At 47.5% G+C, this 22,548-nt stretch overlaps 1 protein-coding gene across 15 annotated transcripts in view; it reads left to right on the top strand.

The window, feature by feature from the left end:
• The first annotated feature begins 5,252 nt into the window (after positions 1 to 5,252).
• DOCK6 (dedicator of cytokinesis 6) overlaps positions 5,253 to 22,548 on the top strand; it is an 81,680-nt gene continuing 64,384 nt past the window's right edge. For all 15 annotated transcript variants that reach the window (XM_038771311.1, XM_038771316.1, XM_038771315.1 and 12 more), the window contains exon 1: positions 5,253 to 5,376. In XM_038771311.1, coding sequence (XP_038627239.1) covers positions 5,324 to 5,376 — 53 coding nt within the window. In that variant the 5' untranslated portion in view covers positions 5,253 to 5,323. The remainder of the gene's footprint in view (positions 5,377 to 22,548) is intronic.

Genomic DNA, 22,548 nt, shown 5'->3' on the forward strand with positions numbered 1-22,548 from the left:
TGTAGGAAACAACACTCTATTATACCTCGGAGGAGCAGCGTGACCTAGTGGATAGAGCAAGGACCTGGGAATCAGAAGGATCTGGGTTCTAATGCTGACTCTGCCACTTGTCTGTTATGTGATCTTGGGCAAGTCACTTTACTTCTCCATGCTTCAGTTCCTTCACTTGTAAAATGGGAATTAAGACTATGAGTCCCACATCAACAGGGACTGTGTCCAACCTAGTTAGCTTGTATCTATACCAGCAATTAGTACAGTGCCTGGCACATACATAGTAAGCACTTAACAAATACCATTAAAATAACTATAAAGTACACACACACACACACACACACACACACACACACACGTGATTTCCCAGTGTTCAATCTCCTGGATTGTGAGATTCAAAGAGGCAAACCAACCATTCATCTTACCAGTAATTCCCGTGATCTTCCCTGTTAAGAGGCCCTAAACCACAACTGACTGAGATCAGGACACGACTCAAAGGTGGAAAGAACAGGCCTCACCTTGTTTCTCCCTGTAAACCTTCACTCTCACCCCTATTTCCTGTTACAGGACGCTTGTTGGCTGTTTCCCCACTAGCTACCTGACCTTCTTTCATTCCTACGATGTGCCGCACTGTTCCTGAGCAAGGTTCCCAAAGGAGAGCATTCCCCTTTATGCAAGACTCACTGGGTGTGTCTACACATCAAGATCTGCTCAGCAATTTGAAAGAAATATAAAACTGAGAGAAGCAGCGTGGCCTAGGAATGAGCACAGGCTTGGGAGTCAGGGTACCTGGGTTCTATTTCCAGTTCTTCCACTTACCTGCTGGGTGACCTTGGGCAAGTCACTTCATTCATTCATTCATTCACTTCTCTGTGCCTCCATTCCCTCATCCACAAAATGAAGATTCAATACCTATGCTCCCTCCTACTTAGAATGTGAGCCCCAGGTGGGACTTGATTATTTTGTATCTACCATAGAGCTTAGTTCAGTGTTTGGCACATAGTAAGCACTTAAATGCCACAATCATTTTATTATTACCATTAATGGTAATATTATTAATATTAATAACAGTAATAATAAAGATACCACTTCATTTTTAGAGGTGCAGACCTCAGCAGCCTCATTGAAAATCTAATGCCAGAGGGCTTGGTAACTGTACTTTTGGTAACAGTTAGCCAATTCTCCTGGCAAATGATATCCTCACCAAAAATAATAATGTGCTTAATATGAGCCAAGCCCTATACTGAGCACTTGGGTATGAAATCACCAGATTGGACAAAGTCCCTGACCCATATGGGGCTCATAGTCTGCGGGAGGGAGAACGGCTCTTTAATCCCCATTTTCCTGATGAGGAAACTGAGGCCCAGAGAAATTAAGTGACTTGCTCAAGGTCACACAGCAGACAAGTGGCAGAGCCGGGGTTAGAACCTAGGTCCTTCTGACTTCCAGGCCGGTGCTTTATTCTCTAGGCCGTGCTGCAATTAATTCTGTTAATTTAGCATTTTGAAATCTTTTGTCATTTTGAACTCTCTTTGATCACAGTTTAAACTGATAGGGCTTTTCTCCAAGAAAGTCAAAGCACTTGATTGATTGATTGATTGATTGATTATTGTTGAGGGAGAGAGTGTGGGCTCTTGGAAAGAGCACGGATCTAGGCATCAGGAGATCTGGGGTCTTAAATCCCACCTTTGCCATTAGCTTCTTGGACTTCAGTTTCCTCATCTGTAAAGTGGGAAAAATAGTATCTGCCTCTCCTTTACAGGGGATTTGTGGATAAATTGAATTAATTGATGTGAAAGGGAACACGTTGTACTCTCCCGAGTGTTCTGCACACAGTAGCTGCTCAATAAATACCATCGATGATGATGATGAAAGGGCTTTGGAAAAGTAAAAAGCTTTATAAATTCAAGGGGTTATGATTAGAGTGGAAAGCAGAGGTGAGGAGGAATGGTAAACAGAGGTTATGGGCGAACAACACAGAAGGATGCTATCACCTGGATCTCAAATAATCCAATCAGGGTAAGCCTCAAACAGACCCATCAAACCATTTGTTTGTGTGGTGAGAGAGAAATGCTATGACATGCAATCAGATTGGCAACTGAAATAGCCAATCGAGACCTGAGAGCAGGAAGACAACCAGATATTCAGACTCTCAAGGTTTTATTGTTGAGGTAAACGTGTTTGACAGCATCTGTCAGGTTTAATATTTCACTTGGAGTTGCTAGAATGGCTCTCGGGTGCCATACTAGTAGGGCTGCAATCAGAGTTAATCTACCGGTGGGGCAGGAATGGAGCACGACTCCTCTGACTGGCTTTTGAAAGATGCATCCAGGTGCATAGCCGACTGACTCATCCTAATGGGACGTTGGGGTGGTGTGAGACTGAGGTGTGGCAGCTCAAGGGGAGCATGGTGCCTCTCATAACTATCCACACATTGAAACGTAATAATAATAATGGCATTTATTAAGTGCTTACTATGTGCAAATCACTGTTCTAAGCGCTGGGGAGGTTACAAGGTGATCAGGTTGTCCCAAGGGGGGCTCACAGTCTTAATCCCCATTTTACAGATGAAGTAACTGAGGCCCAGAGAAGTTAAGTGACTTGCCCAAAGTCACACAGTTGGCAACTGGCGGAGCTGAGATTTGAACCCATGCCCTCTGACTCCAAAGCCCAGGCTCTTTCCATTGAGCCACGCTGCTTCACGTTGCCACGTAGTCCAGGTTGCCTTGCCAAGTGGAGCATGAAAGCAATTACGTGGGCCAGAGCCCCGATTTCCTGTGTCATCTGGCCCCAGCCTGCAAGGAGCTATCTGTATATACCACTGTTTATATTCCCTGATCTCTCCCACTATTTCTACCCTCACATTCGGGCATGAGACACGCCATCAGCTCTCTCCCTCTTACTTATCAACTCTCTTCACCTAGAACAGCCCACCTGGCAGTCTTCATTACTCCCAAGTTTACTGTCTCACTGTGCTTCCTTTTCGACTCTTCCGACTCCAAACCGTGGCCCACACCCTTCTTCCTGTCTGGAACCTCCTCCCCCTTCAAAACTGCCAGACCACAGCTTTTCCCACCTCCAGAGTCCTTCTACAATCCCATTTCCTCTAAGAGGCCTTCCTTAATCCAGTTTTCTTCTCCTAGCACTCTTGCACCACCTCAGCACTCCGGCCCTCACAAATCGAACCTCTCGTTTCGATTTCTATCTACAAAACCCGAAAATGTTTGCCCCCATTTCACACAAGCATGGGCTGACGGAACGAGCATGGGTTTGGGAGTCAGGGGACCTGGGTTCTAATTTCAGTTCTGCGGCTCGTCTGCTGTGCGACCTTGGGCAAGGCACGTCACTTCTCTGTGCCTCAGTTCCCTCATCTGTAAAATGAGGATTAAGATCGTGAGTCCCACGTGGGACAAGGGACTTTGGAGTCAGAGGTCTTGGGTTCAAATCCCGGCTCCACCACTTGTCAGCTGTGTGACTTTGGGCAAGTCACTTCACTTCTCTGGGCTTCAGTTACTTCATCTGTAAAATGGGGATGAAGACTGTGAGCCCCCCGTGGGACAACCTGATCACCTTGTAACCTCCCTAGCACTTAGAGCAGTGCCTTGCACATAGTAAGCGGTTAATAAATGCTATCATTATTATTTGTCCAACCCGATCGGCTTGTATCCACCCAGCGCTTAGTACAATGCCTGGCGCATGGTAAGTGCTTAACAAGTACCATCATTATTGTTATTACGTGGGACAAGGGATTGTGTCCAACCTGATTATCTTGTAGCAACCCTAGTGCTTAGTACAGTGCTTAGAGAAGCATCGTGGCTCAGTGGAAAGAGCCCGGGCTTTGGAGTCAGAGTTCATGGGATCAAATCCCGGCTCCGCCACTTGTCGGCTGTGTGACTTTGGGCGAGTCACTTCACTTCTCTGGGCCTCAGTTCCCTCATCTGGAAAATGGGGATTAAGACTGTGAGCCCCCCGAGGGACAACCTGATCACCTTGTAACCTCTCCAGCGCTTAGAACAGTGCTTTGCACATAGTAAGCGCTTAATAAATGCCATCGTTATTATTATTATTATTACAGCGCCTGTCGCATATAATAATAATGGTATTTGTTAAGCGCTTACAACTAATACCATACGAGAGGGTAGGCACCAAGCCGCAGCAGGGCTGTCCGGCTGGAGACGGTAAAAAGGAGAAATCAATCAATCAATCAATCAATCGTATTTATTGAGCGCTTACTGTGTGCACAGCACTGTAGTAAGTGCTTGGGAAGTCCAAGTTGGCAACATATAGATACAGCCCCTACCCAACAGTGGGCTCACAGTCTAAAAGGGGGAGACAGAGAACAAAACCAAACACACTAACAAAATAAAATAAATAGAATAGATATGTACAGGTAAAATAGAGTAATAAATCAATCAATCAATCAATCATATTTATTGAGCGCTTACTGTGTGCACAGCACTGTACTAAGTGCTTGGGAAGTACAAGTTGGCAACATATAGAGACAGTGCCTACCCAACAGTGGGCTCACAGTCTATAAGGGGGAGACAGAGAACAAAACCAAACACACTAACAAAATAAAATAAATAGAATAGATATGTACAGGTAAAATAAATAGAGTAATCAATCAATCAATCGTATTTATTGAGCGCTTACTGTGTGCAGAGCACTGTACTTAAGCGCTTGGGAAGTACAAGTTGGCAACATATAGAGACAGTCCCTACCCAACAGTGGGCTCACAGTCTAAAAGGGGGAGACAAATATGTACAAACATATATACATTTATACAGGTGCTGTGGGGAAGGGAAGGAGGTAAGATGGGGGGATAGAGAGGGGGACGAGGGGGAGAGGAAGGAAGGGGCTCAGTCTGGGAAGGCCTCCTGGAGGAGGTGAGCTCTCAGTAGGGCCTTGAAGGGAGGAAGAGAGCTAGCTTGGCGGGTGGGCAGAGGGAGAAACCCTCCCGATTCCCCCTGGCCTCGTCCTAGTCACCCCCATGTGTCCCAGCTCCTTTTCTCCCTGCTCTTATGAAGGCAGGTTTCATTGGGCGGATCCTTAAATGGCTCGGGCCGCGACGACTGGGGGACGGGAGGTGCCCCCTCGCCGCCCCACGATGGGCCCGTCCCGGCACAGCTGCAGGTGCTCCTCCGCTCAGCAGGTGGCGGTAGAGAGCGAGCGAGTGGAACCCGGAAGGGCCCCGCCCCCTCGGGCGGCGGGGCCGGGGCGAGCCGTTTGCCGTCGAGGGGGCCACACAGCGCCGAGCTGCTGGCGGGTCGGGACGGGACGGGACAGGACTGGCCCCCCTCCCTCCAATTCCTCCCTCCCTTCTTGAACCCCCATGGCTGCTTCTTCGGCCTCTGAGCGCCGGGCCTTCGCCCACAAGATCAACAGGTAAAAAGCTTCTCCCGACGGGGATGATCAATCAGTCGTATTTATTGAGCGCTTACTGTGTGCAGAGCACTGAACTAAGCGCTTGGGAAGTCCAAGTTGGCGACATATAGAGACAGTCCCTACCCAACAGTGGGCTCACAGTCTAAAAGATGATGCCTGCTCCCTCCTCCACCCTACCTTTTGTTGCATCCCCCTCGCTTTGGGGAGGGTGGGGGGTGCCTATTGTGATTCTTCCCCCCACCCCCCCCAAACACACCCATCTTCCCCTTCTCCCTAACCTCCCCCCACCCCAACACAGTCACCCTTTCGGGGCGGGCGCTGAAAAGCTTTTCGAAACGGCCAGCTGCAACTAGAGAGGATTCGCAGCTTCTGCAGCGTGGGCTAAAAAGCCCAATCACCCTCCCTCCCCCCTTTTCCTTCCCCCTCCACTTGGTTCGTTTCGAGCTCCATCATCATCATCAGTCGTATTTATTGAGCGCTTACTGTGTGCAGAGCACTGGACTAAGCGCTGGGGAAGTACAAATTGGCAACATATAGAGACAGTCCCTACCCAACAGTGGGCTCACAGTCTAAAAGGGGGAGACAAAACCAAACATACTAGCTCCAGGAAAGCAAGGCACCCTCCCCCACCCCCCCTCTCTCGGCAGTTCCCCTGAGGTTGGATTGTTTAATAGGAACAGAAGGAAATTGTGGACTTGTGCTGTTCCTGCGGGAACGGGAGCTCTTTGGCATTGTCCTTTCCTTTTAGCATTTCCTGCTTTTTGTTTCCCTTTGAACGCCCTGGAGAATGAGAAGGCCAGATTCATGTTTTAGAATATGGGGCCAGGCCATAAACTGATTGGAGCCGCCGCTTTTCATTGACCTCCCCACCCTCGCCGTGGCTGTTTAGACTGTACCTGGGGGACGTTGGGATTTTGGAAGATTAATACCTTGTTGTTGTTGTCGTTGTCCACCTTGGTGAAAAAGCTGCTCCGATTCCTGCACACAAAGTGGTGAGAAGGTTGGGGAGGGAGAGAGAGATGCTTCCCACATGTCAAAGCAGCCCTGTGATATCAGAAATGGTAGAAAGTGGGGCGAGCAGGTGTAAGTGAATAATTTGGCGGTGACCCTGGGCTCCCTCTCTGCAATGGTCTCTTCCCTTTGCCTGTATTGTAGTCTGTATGGTCAGATTCCTCGATCTGTCTCAGTCACTAGACCCAAGAGAAAACTTCCAATTAAGAGAACAAAGTGGGATCAGTTTTGGCTCTGAGTTCCGACCCTTCCACTTGGCTCCTGCTGGGGTTTCAGTGAGGTCCTGGAATCCTAGAACCAGAGAGGGGACCTTCCGATTATCTGGTTGGCCTCCTGCCTTCAGGCAGTCTTTTTGTTCATCAAACAGTACCCTGGAAGGTACATCATTCTAAAATGTCCTTTGGCTGTCAGAACTTTGCACTTAGAACAGTGCCCAGCACTTAGAACAGTGCTTTGCACATAGTAAGCACTTAATAAATGCCATTATTAATTAAACTTTGGGTTCTTTAGGCAGAAAAATATCTGGTGGTCCTAGTGGGCAGCAGGCTGGCCATGAGCCTGAAGTCAACCTTTAAGTCAGCCCTTCTAGAGTACTGAGTCCAGTGAACTGTGTCCATAATTAAAGAGAAATATGGGAAACTTGGAGGAAGTTCAGAGAGTCACAGACATGATTAAAGGGTTGCAAAAGAGATCTAAGAGGAAAAGCTTAAGGAACTGGGATTATTCCATTTGAAAAAGAGAAAGCTGAAGGGCATGTTAATAATAGCCATAAAATGCTATGAAAGATCCTTCCAGTTGGAATGATGACCAACTCAATCTCCACCAAGGGCAGGATCAGAGAAGGAACTGGGATGTAATTGCAGTGAAAGGGGATTTTGATTATGGGAAGAATTTCCTCACCATGACTGTTGTTAAACTCAGGAGTGGCTTACTGAGGCACATAATGAAACCTCCTCTTCTAGGTCCATAAAAATGGTATTCCTATCTGTATGGGATGAGATAAGTGTCCTGCCGAAAGATGGGGGGCAGGGGGAATGGGTTCGCTGATCTTTCAAGGTTCTGGGACTGTGAATGGGGTAGTCTGCTCCAGTTATTTAAACAGTAGTGTGAATGGAAATCCAGTGGTTGGAGACTGAGGAGGAAGGAAGGGACTGAGTTTTCCTGCTGTCCATTCAGTCCAGGGTCCTTTTCCCCTGCACCTGACAAGGAAAAATACCAGCTTGGAAGAAGAAGACCAGGTGGGAATCCCTGTGGTAGCCTTTCGGTTTTAGGATGCTCTTATCCCGATGACTGGCCTGTGCCAGTGGGGAAAAGCATGGCTCTTTTCCCACCCTAGACTGAGGCGTGATGGGGCCCGCCATCTCAAATAGCAAATGCATCAATGAAAGATGTTCTTTGTGTGCACTCTGTGGAAGGTTCTGTTGGGTGCCCATTGGGTTTTTTCAACCTCACTCATACACCTGGCCATCAATTACTGCCCTGTTAGATTGTAAACTCGCCAGCTGTGTGGTACTCTTCCAAGTGCTTAGTACAGTGGGTGCTCAGTAGTAGTACAGTACAGTAGTACAGTAGGTGCTCAATAACTACCATTAATTGATCGATCTTCAAACATGAACCTCGGAGTCATCCTCGACTCCTCAGTGTTCTTCAATTCTCACATTGTCTAATGCCGAATCGTGCCAGTTCTTCCTTCACGGCATCTCCTGGATCTGCCCCATTCTCTCTACCCAAATATCTACCTCCTCAACAACCTCCAATGGCTCCCCATCCACCTCTGCATCAAACAGAAACTCCTTACCGTTGGCCTTAAAGCACTCAGCTTGCCCCATCCTACCTCCCTTCACTGATCTACTACAACCCGGCCCCCACAATCCGCTCCTCTAGCGCCAGCGTACTCACTGGACCCCGATCTCTTCTATCTCACCGCCAACCCTTTTCCCACATCCTCCCCCTGGCCTGGATCTCCCTCCCCCTCCACATAGACCGAACACTACTCTCTCCACCTTCAAAGCATTATTAAGGTCACATCTCCTCTGAGAGGCCTGTTTATGCCCACTTTTCCCTGGCTCGCTCTCCCTTCTATGTCATATGCACTTGATTCTGTGACCTTTGGACACTTGATATTCTCCCCAACCCCACAGCACTTATGTACGTATCTGTAAATTAAATATTATAATTTACTCATATTGATGTCTGTCTTCCCCTCTAGACTGTAAGCTTGTTGTGGGCAGGGAACGTATGTGCAAATTCTGTTGAATTGTACTCTCCCAAGTGCTTAGTACAGTGCTCTGCACATAGTAAGCGATCAGTAAATATCATTGATTACAAGCTCTGGTTACATCATGGCTAGATTATTATAGCAGCCTTCTTGCTCATGTCCCTGCCTCAAGGCACTCCCTATACACCCCTGACCCCGCAACCGCACACCACAGTAAGCACATAAATTGTTGATGGATCATCTTGAAGCATTACTTGACTCGCATCTCGTCAGTCCTCAAAACCCTCCTGGCTCCTCACAACCAGTGTCAAGAATCTTCACCAACTCACCTCACCTTACCCACCCCGCTATGCTCTCTTGGTTCTTCTCAGACTCACTTTCTAACTCACTCTTGACTCTCCCACCTTCATCCCCTTGCTCATGTTGTTTCCCTAGCTTGAAATCCACCCTCCCCAAATTCCAACAGAACCCAACCCTCCCCCATATTCCCACCTTATCAGTGAATCCCCTTCTCTGTTGTACATAGCCAACAGCCATTTCTAGCCCTTTTGTACTTATTTGCTCCCATCCTCAACCCTTATGTCTATTTGTGCATTCATTTATTTTGTTTACTTTAATTGTAAATAGTTTTATGTCTGTCTCCCCCATTGCAGTGTAAACTTCTTGTGGGCAGGGACTATGTCACTTGGTTTTGCAAGTCCCAAATACTTAGCATTGCATCCAGTGAGCGCTCAATAAAAACCATTACTATCTCTCTATGAAGATCAAACACATATATAGTTACTTCTATCCTATGAATACTACTTGTCATATTTTGCACAGTGGGTTTTTTGAGCCCAGACATCTGGTTTTTCAAAGCAGTTACGTCTCTCAAACTCCCAGCTGTGCTGAGAAGGTCATCTCTATATCAGTGACTCACAGGTAATCTTCAGCACCATACCACAAAAAAACACTGCACTTTAAAGCAAGAGCATTAAACAATAATGTTCAAACTACTGTACTTTAAATAGTAATGTCCCGGCTTTTCTTAAGAGAAATATAAAGCATCATCACTAAGAACCTGTTTCCCAGCATTATGAGAAAGCCTACTCACTGTGCCTCATTCTCATCACACCCTCCCTCCTGCCTGGACTCCCTCTCTGTGCAGCCCACTGCTCTCCCCATCTTTAAAGCCCTTCTTTTTTATATAAAAAAATGGTTTTCGTTTAGCGCTTACTATGTGCCAGTCACATTACTAAGCACTGGGGTAAGTACAGGTTAATTGTGTTGGACGCAGACCATGTCCCAAGTGGGGCTCACAGTCTTAGCCCCCATTTTACAGGTGAGGTAACTGAGACCCAAAGAAGTCAAGTGACTTGCCCAAGGTCACACAGTAGACAAATCACATCTCCTCCAAGAGACCCTCCCTGATTAATCTATCTCCCCACCCTATTTCTGCCTCCTACTGCCTCTTCAACACTTCCTTAGCACCTGTGCATTTGAGTCATCCCCTAAGCACTTAGGTACCCCTCCATCCTCTACACATCTTTAAACTCTGTTGTTTCCCCCTACCTGAACCTGTCTCCCTTGATAGATTGTAAGGAATGGTCAACTAACTCTATTGTACTCTTTCAAGTCCATATACTATGCTCTGCACACAGTAAGTGTTCAATAAATGCTATCAATTGACTGTACCACTAGTCTCCCTTGCCTTTCCCCCTACACTGGCATGTTAAATCTGTGTTCCATAATAATAATTAATAATTGCGGTATCTGTTAAGCACTTACTATGTGTCAAGTACTGTACTAAGCTTTGGGGTAGGTACAAGATATTCAGGTCCCACATGGGGTTCATAGTATAAGTGGAAGGGAGAACAGGGATTGAATCCCCATTTTGCAGTTGAGGAAACTGAAGTACAGAGAAGTTAAGCGACGTGCCTCAAGTGACACAATGGTAAAGCAGGAATTAGAACCCAGGTCCTCTGACTCCCAGGCTTTTGATCTTTCCACTAGGCCAACCTGCTGTTCCTGAAAAACCCCTCTAGACCGTAAGCTCGTTGGGGGCAGGGAACATGTTTACCAACTCTTATCATATTGTACTCTCCTAAATGCTTCTAGACTGTGAGCCTGTTGTTTAGTGCAGTGCTCTGCACACAGCGCTCAATAAATACGAATGAATGAATGAATAAATGCATAGTACAGTGCTCTGCATACAGTAAGCGCTCAAATACTATGTGCCAGGCATCATACTAAGCGCTGGGGTAGATAGAAGATAATTGGACTGGACACAGTCCCTGTTCCACATGGGGCTCACAATCTTAATCCCTATTTTACAGATGAGGGAACTGAGGCCCAGAGAAGTGAAGCGACTTGCCTAAGGTCACGCAGCAGACAAGTTGACGGAGCTGAGATTAAAACCCAGGTCCTTTTGACTCCCGGGCACGGGCTTTATCCACTAGGCCATGCCGCTTCCTGTCCTCACATCCGGGAGGATGCCCCCTCACCCTGTTCCACCCCCTTATGTTAGAGAGAAAAGAATCAGAATTCAAGTTGTCATTTTTGACTTTTATGAGGCAGTCACACAGACTGCCTCATAGAGAAGCAGCGTGGCTCAGTGGAAAGAGACCAGGCTTTGGAGATGCGGGAGAGCCAAGGACTCGAAGCCCAAGTTGGAGTGAACAGAGGGTAGGAACTGTCCCAACTTGAAGGTTCAGCAAACTCTCTCATATGACTGCGCTCAGTTGTTTCCAGTTAGATTCCACAGCCTGGGTAAGAGGCCCATCTGGGAGGGAGCACTTAACCAAATGGTCGGGTTTTGGGGCTGTAAGCCTCTCCTGCAGGCAAGGGCAGAGGAACTTGCTAGTTACCTTTTGTGCCGATAGTACTGAGGGGTGGGGGAAGTTTAAAGTTCATCTCTTCGGATGCTATCAAAGGTAAGGTAGAGTTCCAGTAATTTCAAACTGACTCGGGTGGGTGGGGGAGGGAGGATAGGATTATGGCTCAGTAAAAGCAGCTGTTGTAACGAAAGCTCTGTGAGGGAGTTGACCCACGACGACTTCCATAAATGTATTCTGTGGGGCCTTTCTGTTGAACATTTAGGGACTTAGTGCCGTCAGAGGAGCAGGTGGAGAAGAAACATCATCATGCCTGCCATTCTGTTTTGGAGCCCTGTTCCCAGCTGGAGAGGAGGCAGGTGAAGGGTGGAAGCTGATTTTTCCCTACATTTGGAAAATGGTTGTGACTGTTTAGACTGAGGATGGTCCTGCCTGGAGCGATGAGGAACTTGAGGTCCATTCCCTCCTAACAGATTTGCTCCCTCTCTGTCTCCTGTTTATATTAAATTTACTCTGTCATTCTTACTCATCTTGTGTGTTTGTCTGTTCCTCCACTATATATTGTGAGCAGACTTTGGGCTGGGGACCTGGTTGAATCAATGTCCATGTCAGTTTTCCCAGGGCTGAATTTGGTGTCTTGTACATAGTAAGCTCTTAATGTGTAAGCAGGCCAGGGGATAGAACAGAGCATTGAAGCAGTGTGGCGTAATGGAAAGTGCCAAGGCCTGAGAGTTAGAAGTACTTGGTTCTAATCCCGATTCCGCCAATTGCTTGCTGTATGACCTTGGGCAAGGCATTTCACTTCTCACTACCTCGGTTTCCTCATCTGTAAAATGAAGATTAAATCCTCCTCCCTCCAGTTTAGACTGGGAGTCCCATGTGGAACAGGAACTGTGTCCAATGTGATAAATGTGTATCTGGAACAGTGCTTGACATTCATTCATCCAATCATATTTATTGAGCACTTACTGTGTGCAGAGCACTGTCCTAAGTGCTTGGGAGAGTACAGTATAACAATAAACAGACACATTCCCTGCCCACAACGAGTTTAGTCTAGAGATGAGCTTACAGTCTAGAACCACATAGTAAGCACTTAACAGGGACCATTAAAAAAGAGAGATGAGGAATTTGCCCTAGAATTGGTCTTTCTAACCCCATTGCTTTTAAGTGCTCCTCTCTCTCCTGCGTGTCCTAACCTACAGTGGCCACCACCCAAGATAAGATGGCTGCCATTTTCAGCCATTATGCAGTAATGGGATATTAACAGTCATCGACACATTCAAATCTCCCCTCTCCTGTTCCCTTTCAAGTCTGAAACGCTACAGCCCCCTCCAACTTGGGGATCTTTCCACCAGCCCATTGCCACTCCCCTGCCCCCAAGGCTCAGCTGTTGAACAGCTGCAGGCAGCACTCCAAAACCTGTTTTGGGACTGGAGTCAATTGGAAAAAAAATAAGTCCCATTCCCAGTTGGAAGCCCTGGGAGAAATTGATGAAGATCAGACAGCCTGGTCTAGGGCATGAATCTGTTAGCTGAGGTTTTTTGTCTTTTTGTTGTAGCATTTTACATAGCATCTTTTTTTTTCCCCCAATGGCATTTGTTAAACGCTTACTATGTACTAAGCGCTGAAGTACGTTCAAGTTAATCCTTCCCTTCCCTCTTTTCATGTGCCTGGATCAGACACTTCCCTGTTTTCCAGAGGGGGAATTGAAGCCCTGAGTGGCCCAGAGCTAGGATTTAAGCCTCCCTCCCTGCTCCTGGGGTGCTTGTGTTGCATGCAGGAGTTCCCCAAAACCGAAGAGGCCTCTCTGTTCAGATCAGTTGGGAGATGGGCGGATAATTTGCATGGTCCTGGGTATTAGATGCCTGAGGTAGCCCTCACATTGAATAGAATTAACAAACTGTGGTTTTGGGACTGTATTTCAACAGTTTGAAGTCTTGATACACTCATCTTAGTGCAAAGCAAGACTAACTACACAGCACAAACGTTTGGATTCCAATCCCTTCTCTCCATTGCCCACTGAGAAATACCAGCTGTTCTTTACAGAGAGCATGAATCTGGAAGTCAGGACACTAGTCCCAGCTCTGCCGGGCCTGCTTCACCTCTTGGTGCCTCAGTTACCTCATCAGCAAAGAAAAATCAATCAATCAATCGTATTTATTGAGCACTTACTGTGTGCAGAGCACTGTACTAAGCGCTTGGGAAGTACAAGTTGGCAACATATAGAGACAGTCCCTACCCAACAGTGGGCTCACAGTCTAGAAGGGGGAGAAGATACCTGCTCTCCCTCCCTAAGCCTATGAAGAGGGCAAGCAGAGGAGTAGCAGGTGAAGTGAGGCGAGCTGGAGAAGAGGAAGCTCTGTCTGATGATCTTGCATTGACTCTAGTGCGTAGGCCATGGTAAACACATAAGAGGTGAGTGAGAAGCAGCATGGCCTAGTGGAAAGAGCATGGGCCTGAGAACCAGAGGACCTGGGTTCGAATGTCCGTTCTGCCAATTGTCTGCTGTGTGACCTTCGGCAAGTCACTTAGCTTCTCTGAGCCTCAACTTCCTCAATTGTAAACTGGGGATTAAATAAATACCTTTTCTCCCTCCTACTTAGACTGTGAGCCCCATTTGGGACAGGGACTGTGTCCAACTTGATTAACTTGTATCTCCCCAGCGCTTAGAACGGTACTTGACACATAGTGCTTAATCAGTACTATAATAATAATCATTTTTAAAAATGCATTATAAAACATAAAACCCTCCCTGCCTTGTCTCGGGACAACCAAGTATGTTGCCGTGGGAGTTTGCTGTGGGAGAAAAGACAATCTGGCTACCTAGGATTCTTGGAGACTGCTTCAGGGAGGGCATACCCTCCCCCATCCCACTCCTCCCCAACACATACCCCCGCCCTTCCCCACTACTCTCTGCCCTTCCAGTGGGAAGGTGGAGAATTGTAATGTAGGATGTTGTTAACTGCAAAACTGGCATTCACATGTTTTAACTACCCTACAGTCCTCTACACCGTAAGCTCGTTGTGGCCAGGGAATTTGTCTACCAACTCTACTCAGCCTTCCTGTCCCGCCATCGACCCCCGGCCCACGTCCTCCCCCGGGCCTGGAATGCCCTCCCTCTGCCCATCCGCCAAGCTAGCTCTCTTCCTCCCTTCAAGGCCCTACTGAGAGCTCATCTCCTCCAGGAGGCCTTCCCACACTGAGCCCCTTCCTTCCTCTCCCCCTCGCCCCCCTCTCCATCACCCGCATCTTACCTCCTTCCCTTCCCCACAGCACCTGTATATATGTATATGTTTGTACATATTTACTACTCTATTTTACTTGTACATATCTATTCTATTTATTTTATTTTGTTAGTATGTTTGGTTTGGTTCTCTGTCTCCCCCTTCTAGACTGTGAGCCCACTGTTGGGTAGGGACTGTCTCTATATGTTGCCAGCTTGTACTTCCCAAGCGCTTAGTACAGTGCTCTGCACACAGTAAGCGCTCAAATACGATTGATTGATTGATTATATTGTACTCTCCCAAGCACTTAATACAGAGCTCTGCACATAGTAAGCACTTAATAAATCCGATTGAGCAAGGATCAGCTAAGTGGGGTGATTGGGCAGCTCTGCTAGGAATGTCTTAGTTCTAGGACAGTGGATGAATTTGCCCTTTGAGAATCTTAAGAAGCTGTGAGGTGCTGCTGACTCCCCACTTTCACATCATCTCTTCATTGCCCCCTCACCCCGTTCCACCCCCTTATGTTAAAGAGAAAAAAGAATCAGAATTCAAGTTGTCATTTTTGACTTTTATGAGGCAGTCACACAGACTGCCTCATAGAGAAGCAGCGTGGCTCAGTGGAAAGAGACCGGGCTTTGGAGTCAGAGGTCATGGCTTCAAATCCCGGCTCTGCCACTTGTCAGCTGCATGACTTTGGGCAAGTCACTTAACTTCTCTGTGCCTGTTACCTCATCTGTAAAATGGGGATGAAGACTGTGAGCCCCATGCGGGACAACCTGATCACCTTGTAACCTCCTCAGCACTTAGAACAGTGCTTTGCACATAGTAAGCGCTTAATAAATGCCATTATTATTATTAGACTGCATAGAGATTGCCAGCTAGGGTCAGGGTGGCGTTTGAGGGCAGCAGTTATTCACACACAGGGCAAAAAGGGATTGATGAAGCTGAACTCCTCATCTTCCCTCCCAAATCCCGTCTTCCACCCAATATTCCCATCACATTGGCAGCACGACCATCACCCCTTTGCCTTGTAAGCCTGCAGTTAAACGGCATTATTCTTGATCCCCACCTTCTCTTTTAACTCAGTCACGTTTCCAGAATCTGCCCCCTTCTTCTCCATCCAAATAGCCACAACATTGGTCCAGATTAGATTGTCATATCCTGGCATCAGCCTCCTTTTGCTGATCTCCCTGCCTTAAGTCTCTCTCTGCTGCTGGATCACTTTTCTAAAGTGCCATTCTGTGCACAGATGCCCATTTCTCAAAAACCTCCATAGATTTCCCCATTCCTCTCTGCATCAAGCAGAAAAGCCTGATCATTGGCTTTGAGGCACTCAATCAGCTCTCTCCCTCGTATTTATTCACTCTCTTCTCCTTCCAAACCTCAGCTTGTTCATGGCTCTCCTTCAATCAGCTTCTTGCTCACACTCTCAAGTTCTGCCTGGAACTCTCTTCCGCTTCACAACCAACAGGCCACTTCTCTCCCCATCTTCAAAGCACTTCTGAAGCCACATCTCCTCCAGGAAGCCTTCCCTGATTGATGTCCAATCTCCCCATCTTATATCCCCTTGATTGCCCTTCACTGCCACCTAAGCACTTAAGTTAACTGGAACCCCGGAGCACTTACGTGCATCTCTACATATACTCTTTTGCTTCCTCCTACCTGTAATTTATTTTAGTGTCTGCCTCCCCCTCTAAAATGTCAGTCCTGGAGAGCAGGAATCATGTGTACAAAATCTTTTGGTCTCTCCCAAGGCCTTAGCACAGTGCCCTGCACACAGGGGCTGCTCAATAAATACTATTGATTGATTGGTTTAGGAGGTGAGAGTTTGGGAGTATGAAGTGACTGTGCTGAACTACAGGCCTGAAGGAGACTGAGTTAATTTGATTACTCATCCCTTTGTGGGGAGAGTTGTTAGAGAGCTCTCCATTTTTTTGTACTGGTGGGTTGGCTCTGACTGCGGTACACAAAGGACCCAAGGGGCAATTAACCTAATTTCAAACAAACACAGAAGAGCAGTGATTGCCTATACGAATCTCTTCTTGCAGAAGTGAAGAGAAATCGCTTTATGAACCGAATTCACCAACCTAAAAGCCTGCTGGTGGCTGGGCTTTGACCTCATCTAGCTGAGTGCTGAACTCTAAAGGCAAAGACCTTTCAGGGGTGAAGAGACAGACCCTGTGATTTCCCACTTACAAGGTGGGGGTGGGGGGGAAGGCAGTTTGGCTCTTTTGTAGCTTGTCCTGAGCTCCAGGGCTGTGATGAGTGAGTGGGCTTATTGAACTACTTGAACATTTGTGTTCACACTTTCCCAAACACTTAGTACAGTGCACTGTAACCAGTAGATGCTTAATAAATACTGCTACTACTACTGAACCTAAAGGGGGTGGGGCCTTGGGGGGAGACCTATAAGCTCATTTAGCTCACCCCCCTTGATGTGGTTTGATCCCTTCCAGATCTCAGGCTATTAATGATTCTGGAGGCTTGGTTTCTCCCTGTTCACTTGGTGGCTGTCTCCTCCAAGGTGAAAGATCAATCTTAAATTGGCTGCAGGATGTGTCTCTGTCTGTCTCTTTGTCTCTATGGATCTGTCTTTCTAGTGGAGAGGGGTGGGAAGAGGGAAGAAAACTTGGTATGGTATCTGGTATGGGTGAGGCATTGGGTAGCTGATTTGTACTTCCCAAACGCTTAGTACAGTGCTCTGCACACAATAAGCGCTCAATAAATACAATTGAATGAATGGTAAGGGTGAGGTATCTGGGTAAAACTGAAACATCTTGCCCTGTCTTCCCTCTTTTTCCTCTCCCTCCTGCTGGCCCCATTCTCTGGCATAGATTGGATAATAATGGTTTAGGTTTAGTGTGGTTGCATAGATGATCTGATAAAATATCTTTCTGAACTAAAAGGAAATGAATGGGTGGAGGCTCAGAGGAGCTTTCCTGGAGAAAATCCAGCTGGCCCAGGACAACCGTAAATCAGGCAGCTGGTTCCTGTGTTTCCTATCAGACAGGATTTGGTTGTCTTAGGAAGTGCCGGTTCCACCAGTGTTTACTTATGTTCTTGTTCACCCCTTCCACTCCCCCACCCCCTCCTCACCTCCTTTCCCTCCTCAAAGATCCTCGATCCCCCCCTCACCCCCCCCACTCCCACCGCCTCGAGGATTGAGACCCCAGGGTTGGAACATGCGAGATCCAGCCATTAGCTCCGGTCTGATACTCCAAGGCAGGGGATCTGGAAGGCGGGTGGCAAATACCAAAGGCAGATCTGTCTCCCCGGGCCACACAGCTGTTGCCTGCAAAGCTCCCCAAAGGCCCGAAGATCAGAGAAACACTCAAAAGAAGCTGTGCAGGATGGAGCCCCCCTTGGGCCCTGGCCATCCCAGATAGCAATCCTCAGGATGTTAGCTCCCCCCACCCCACCTCCCCTGGTTCCCCAACTCCCCTGGTTCCCCGACTCCATTTTCCAATAGTGCCCTGTAGGAGCATAGGGTGCGGACAGGTACGGTATGGAGGGAGGGCACAGGTGTTGCACTAAACAGCTTCTTTGATCTTTCCTCTTTCCTTCCATTAGTCCGGGAGGCCCCCATCAGCAGGAGCTTGGTGATTAAAGCCCATCATTTTGCTGCTAATGCCTTTTGACAGAGTCTCCATTTCAGGCTCTTAAAAGATTTTCTCTCCCTCTTCCTTGCCCTTAGTGTTCTGGAATTGGCTGGTGGGGCCCAGGCAGATGGGATTCTATATGCCTGTGACCCCTTTTGATCTCAGTGGGGCAGGCGAAGTCATTAGGGGAAATAGGCTGGACCTCGAACGCCACTCTCCCTCCAGCTCTGAGTTGGCGATTTCGGGTGACCTTTCTTGGCTCCAAGGGGTACGGGAAGCATGTTCCTCTGTCAGATTTCCTCCGGTCCTTCCTCAGCCCTGCTGCTGGGATCCAGATGGTGGACTGCCTCTCCTGGGACGGCTGCGATTCCCAGCTAAGTGATTGGTGGCTGCCATCTTAGAAGTGGCTGTTATGTCTTATTAGCAGCGAGTCTGGCTTTGTGGGGCTTTATGGCTCAGGATGAGGAGGCACTGGGGGAGACTTGGAACCACTTCAGTGCTGGAGAATGAATTAAAAAACTGGCTTGGGTGGAGTGTTTTCTATCTGGCCAACCAGTGGCCTGGCAGCCAAAACCAAGGGTCCAGCAATGAATGCTGTGTGGCCCTAGGCTAATCTCCTGCCCTCTCTGGGGCCTGTTTCCTTAGATTATTCTATAGCATCAGTGAAGTTGGAAGTGCTTGGGGGATCCAGGATGAAGGTAAGATCCCATCAATCCATCAGTGGTGTTTATTGAGTGCTTACTATGTGCAGAGCACTGCATTGAGCACTTGGGAGAGTATAATACCACCGAGTTGGTAGACCTGAGCCCTGCCATCATTCTCTCCAGGGAGACAGACACTCAAATAAATTTCAGGTAGGAGGAAGCAACAGAGTCAGTGAAGGCATTTGGGCAGATGTGAAGTACAAAGGCATTGGGTTTTATTTTGAGTGTTTCCTTTTTCACCCCAAACTTGTCACTGCACAATTGCAGACTTTGTTCTAGAAATCTGGCAAGAAGGGCAAGAGAAGCAGGGTGGCCTAATGGATAGAGCATGGGCCTAGAGTCAGCAGGACTTGGGTTCTAATCCCGGCTCCACTACTCATCTGCTGTGTGACCTTGAACAAATCACTTGACTTTTCTGTGCCTTAGTTCCCTCATCTGTAAAATGGGGATTAAGGCTGTGAGCCCCAGGTGGGACATGAACTGTGTCAAACCTGATTATCTTGCATTCATTCATTCAATCATATTTATTGAGTGCTTACTGTGTGCAGAGCACTGTACTAAGCGCTTGAGCACGGTACTAAGCACTTAGTACAGTGCCTGGCACATAGTAAGCGCTTAACAAGTGCCATTCAAAAAAAAGATCTCATCCTTGGGTTTATAATTTGGGGATCTGCCTCCTTCGCTCACTTTGGCACATTGGCTCTCAGCCATATGTTCTCTTTTGCTTTTCTCCTCCCTGCTCTCCCATGGGGCTGAGGAAGTTGCCACCAGGAGGGAGGGTGAGATTGGAAGGGCAGAAGAAAATCAAGTTCTCGCCCCATTCATTTCAGAATCTACCGAGGTGATGAAGGGGTTAGGTCACAGGAAGCAGCATGCAGATATCTGAGCCTATCCCAGTGTGGGTCTAGATTTGAACTCAAGTTTGGTAGCTGGGAGCAGTCAATCAGTGGTATTTGTTGAGCACTTGCTGGAGCAGAGCATGGTAGAGTACAGTTGACTTGGTAGACATGATCTCAGTCCTGCCTGCCATGAGACTTGGCTGTCCTGTTCAAGTTTATTGGTAAGCTAACACTTTGGAAGCTGCATTTGGTTCAGACCGTGGGGCTCCCCTTTCAAAAATGAAAATCGTGAGTGGAAGAGGAGTGGGTGTCAGGAAACTGGGCTGAATCCCAGCTCTGGGGCAGCAGTACCGTTTCAAAGAGCTTCTTGCTAATCAGTCAATGGTATTTATTGAGCACTTACTGTGTGCAGGGCACTGTACTAAGCCCTAGATACAGAAGGATTCCTGCTCAGCCCTATAGGGAGTCTTAGGGAGCAGATGGATATGGAACAGTTCGGGGCCAAACTTGGGCTCCAACCACAGTTGCCTAGAAACAGGTGAGGAGAGATCGAAGCTTGGACCTGTCTCGGTGGGAACTATGGGGCAGTTCCCAAAGGTCCCTATACAGAGATAGCCCAACTCTAGATGTTTCAAGTGGGAGAGTCAATGAGCTAAGTGGTCTTGGGAAGAAGGGTGAAAAGGGTGGGTTTTTTGGGCACACATTAGCAAGAACCCAATTGCGCCTGGCAGAACATCAGTGGGCGCTCTGGAGAGTTTTCTTCCTTTATTCTTAGTTGCTTTCCAAAACATCCTTCCGGATGTAGTCCATGTCCAGCTGAATCATTCATATGTCCCTTCTAGATTGTGAACCCATTGTTGGGTAGGTACCATCTCTGTATGTTGCCAACTTGTACTTCCCACGTGCTTAGTACAGTGCTCTGCACACAGTAAGCGCTCAATAAATGCGATTGAATGAATGAATGAATATGTGAACTGGGAAGGTGCTAATGAAATTTCTGCTTTTTTTCCCCCCCTCTATTCAGTTGGGATTCTAAAGCTCTTTCAGCTCCAGGCTCTCTCCTGAGCAGAGATGGCTAGCTGGGCTAGCTGGGCCGAAAGCTGCTGGGTCCTCAAAGACTCCGATGAGCCGGGCCAAACTCCCTCCCCGACACCAGCCAGATTAAAAGATAATCAGGTTGGACATAGTCCCTGTCCCACTTGGGGTTCACAGTTGAAGTGGGAGGGAGAACAGGTACTGAATCTGCATTTTATTATTATTATTATGGTATTTAAGTGCTTACTACATTCAAGGCATTGTTCTAAGCACTGGGGTGAATACCAGGAAATTGGGTTGGACACAGTACCTGTCCTGCATGGGGCTCATAGTCTTAATACCCATTTTACAGATGAGGTAACTGAGCCACAGAGAAGTGAAGCAGGGTGGCATAGTGGATAGAGCATGGGTCTGGGAGTCAGAACATCATGGGTTCTAATCCTGTCTCCGCCACTTTTCTGCTGTGTGACCTTGGGCAAGTCACTTCTCTGTGCCTCAGTTACCTCATCTGGAAACTGGGGATTGAGACTGAGAGCCCCATGTGGGACCCAGTTTGCTTGTACCTGTCCCAAGCACTTAGTACAGTGCTCTGCACACAGTAAGCGCTCAATAAATACGATTGAATGAGTGGCATGTAGTAAGCACTTAAGAAATACCAATACCTTGATTTGCCCCAGGTCACCCAGCAGACAAGAGGCAGAGTCAGAATTAGAACCCAGAACCTTCTGACTCCCAGGCCTGTGCTCTATCCACTAGGCCACGCTTCTTCTTCCAGATAAAGAAACGGACACAGAGAATCATTCAAGCAGTGGTATTTATTGAGCACGTACTGTGTGCAGAACCCTGTTCTAAGCGCTTGAGAGTGTACAATATGACAGAAGTTGGTAGGTAGGCCACGCTGCTTCTTCCAGATAAAGAAACTGACACAGAGAATCATTCAAGCAGTGGTATTTATTGAGCACGTACTGTGTGCAGAACCCTGTTCTAAGCGCTTGGGAGTGTACAATATGACAGAAGTTGGTAGATACTTTCCCTGCCCACAATGAGCTAACGGTCTAGAGGGGGAGACAGAAGTTAACATAAATAAATTATGGGTATGTACATAAGTGCTGTGGGGCTGTGAAGTGTGAAGTGCCTTGCCCAAATTACACAGCAGATAAGTGGCGGAGTTGGACTCCCAGGCTCGGCTCGTGCTTTGCACATAGTAAGCGCTTAACAAATGCCATTATTATTATTATTATTATCATTATTATTATTTCCACTAGTCCATGCTGCTTCCCTCAGCTCTGGGGGCAGGGCAGAGAGAAGAAATTGAAAGTCAGCCTGCCAGGCCATGAAACAGCCCAAAGTCTGGTTTCTGGTCAGGTTGAAGTTAAGGGTGAGGAGATGAGAGCTTAGTCAGGGAGGGCTTTCTGGAGGAGGTAGGATTTTAGAGAAGTCAGAAAGGAGTCTGCAAAGCCTCTCCCCTTTTGCTCTTTCCCTAGTCAATCAGTCAATGGGATTTATTGAGTGCTTACTGTGTGCAGAGCACTGCAGTAAGCACTTGGAAAAGAACAATGCAATAGAGTTGGTAGACATGATCCCCGCCCTCAAGGAGCTTGCAGTTTAGTGGGGGAGAAAGGCGTTAAATTACAATGGGGAAGTGGCAGTGTTCAAAAATGTGGACATCTGTGCAGGGGGTATCAAGATGCTTAGGGGGTACAGACTCAGGTGCATAGACAACTCACAA

The sequence above is a fragment of the Tachyglossus aculeatus genome, chromosome X2, assembly GCF_015852505.1.
Source record: "Tachyglossus aculeatus isolate mTacAcu1 chromosome X2, mTacAcu1.pri, whole genome shotgun sequence".
NCBI lineage: Eukaryota > Metazoa > Chordata > Mammalia > Monotremata > Tachyglossidae > Tachyglossus > Tachyglossus aculeatus.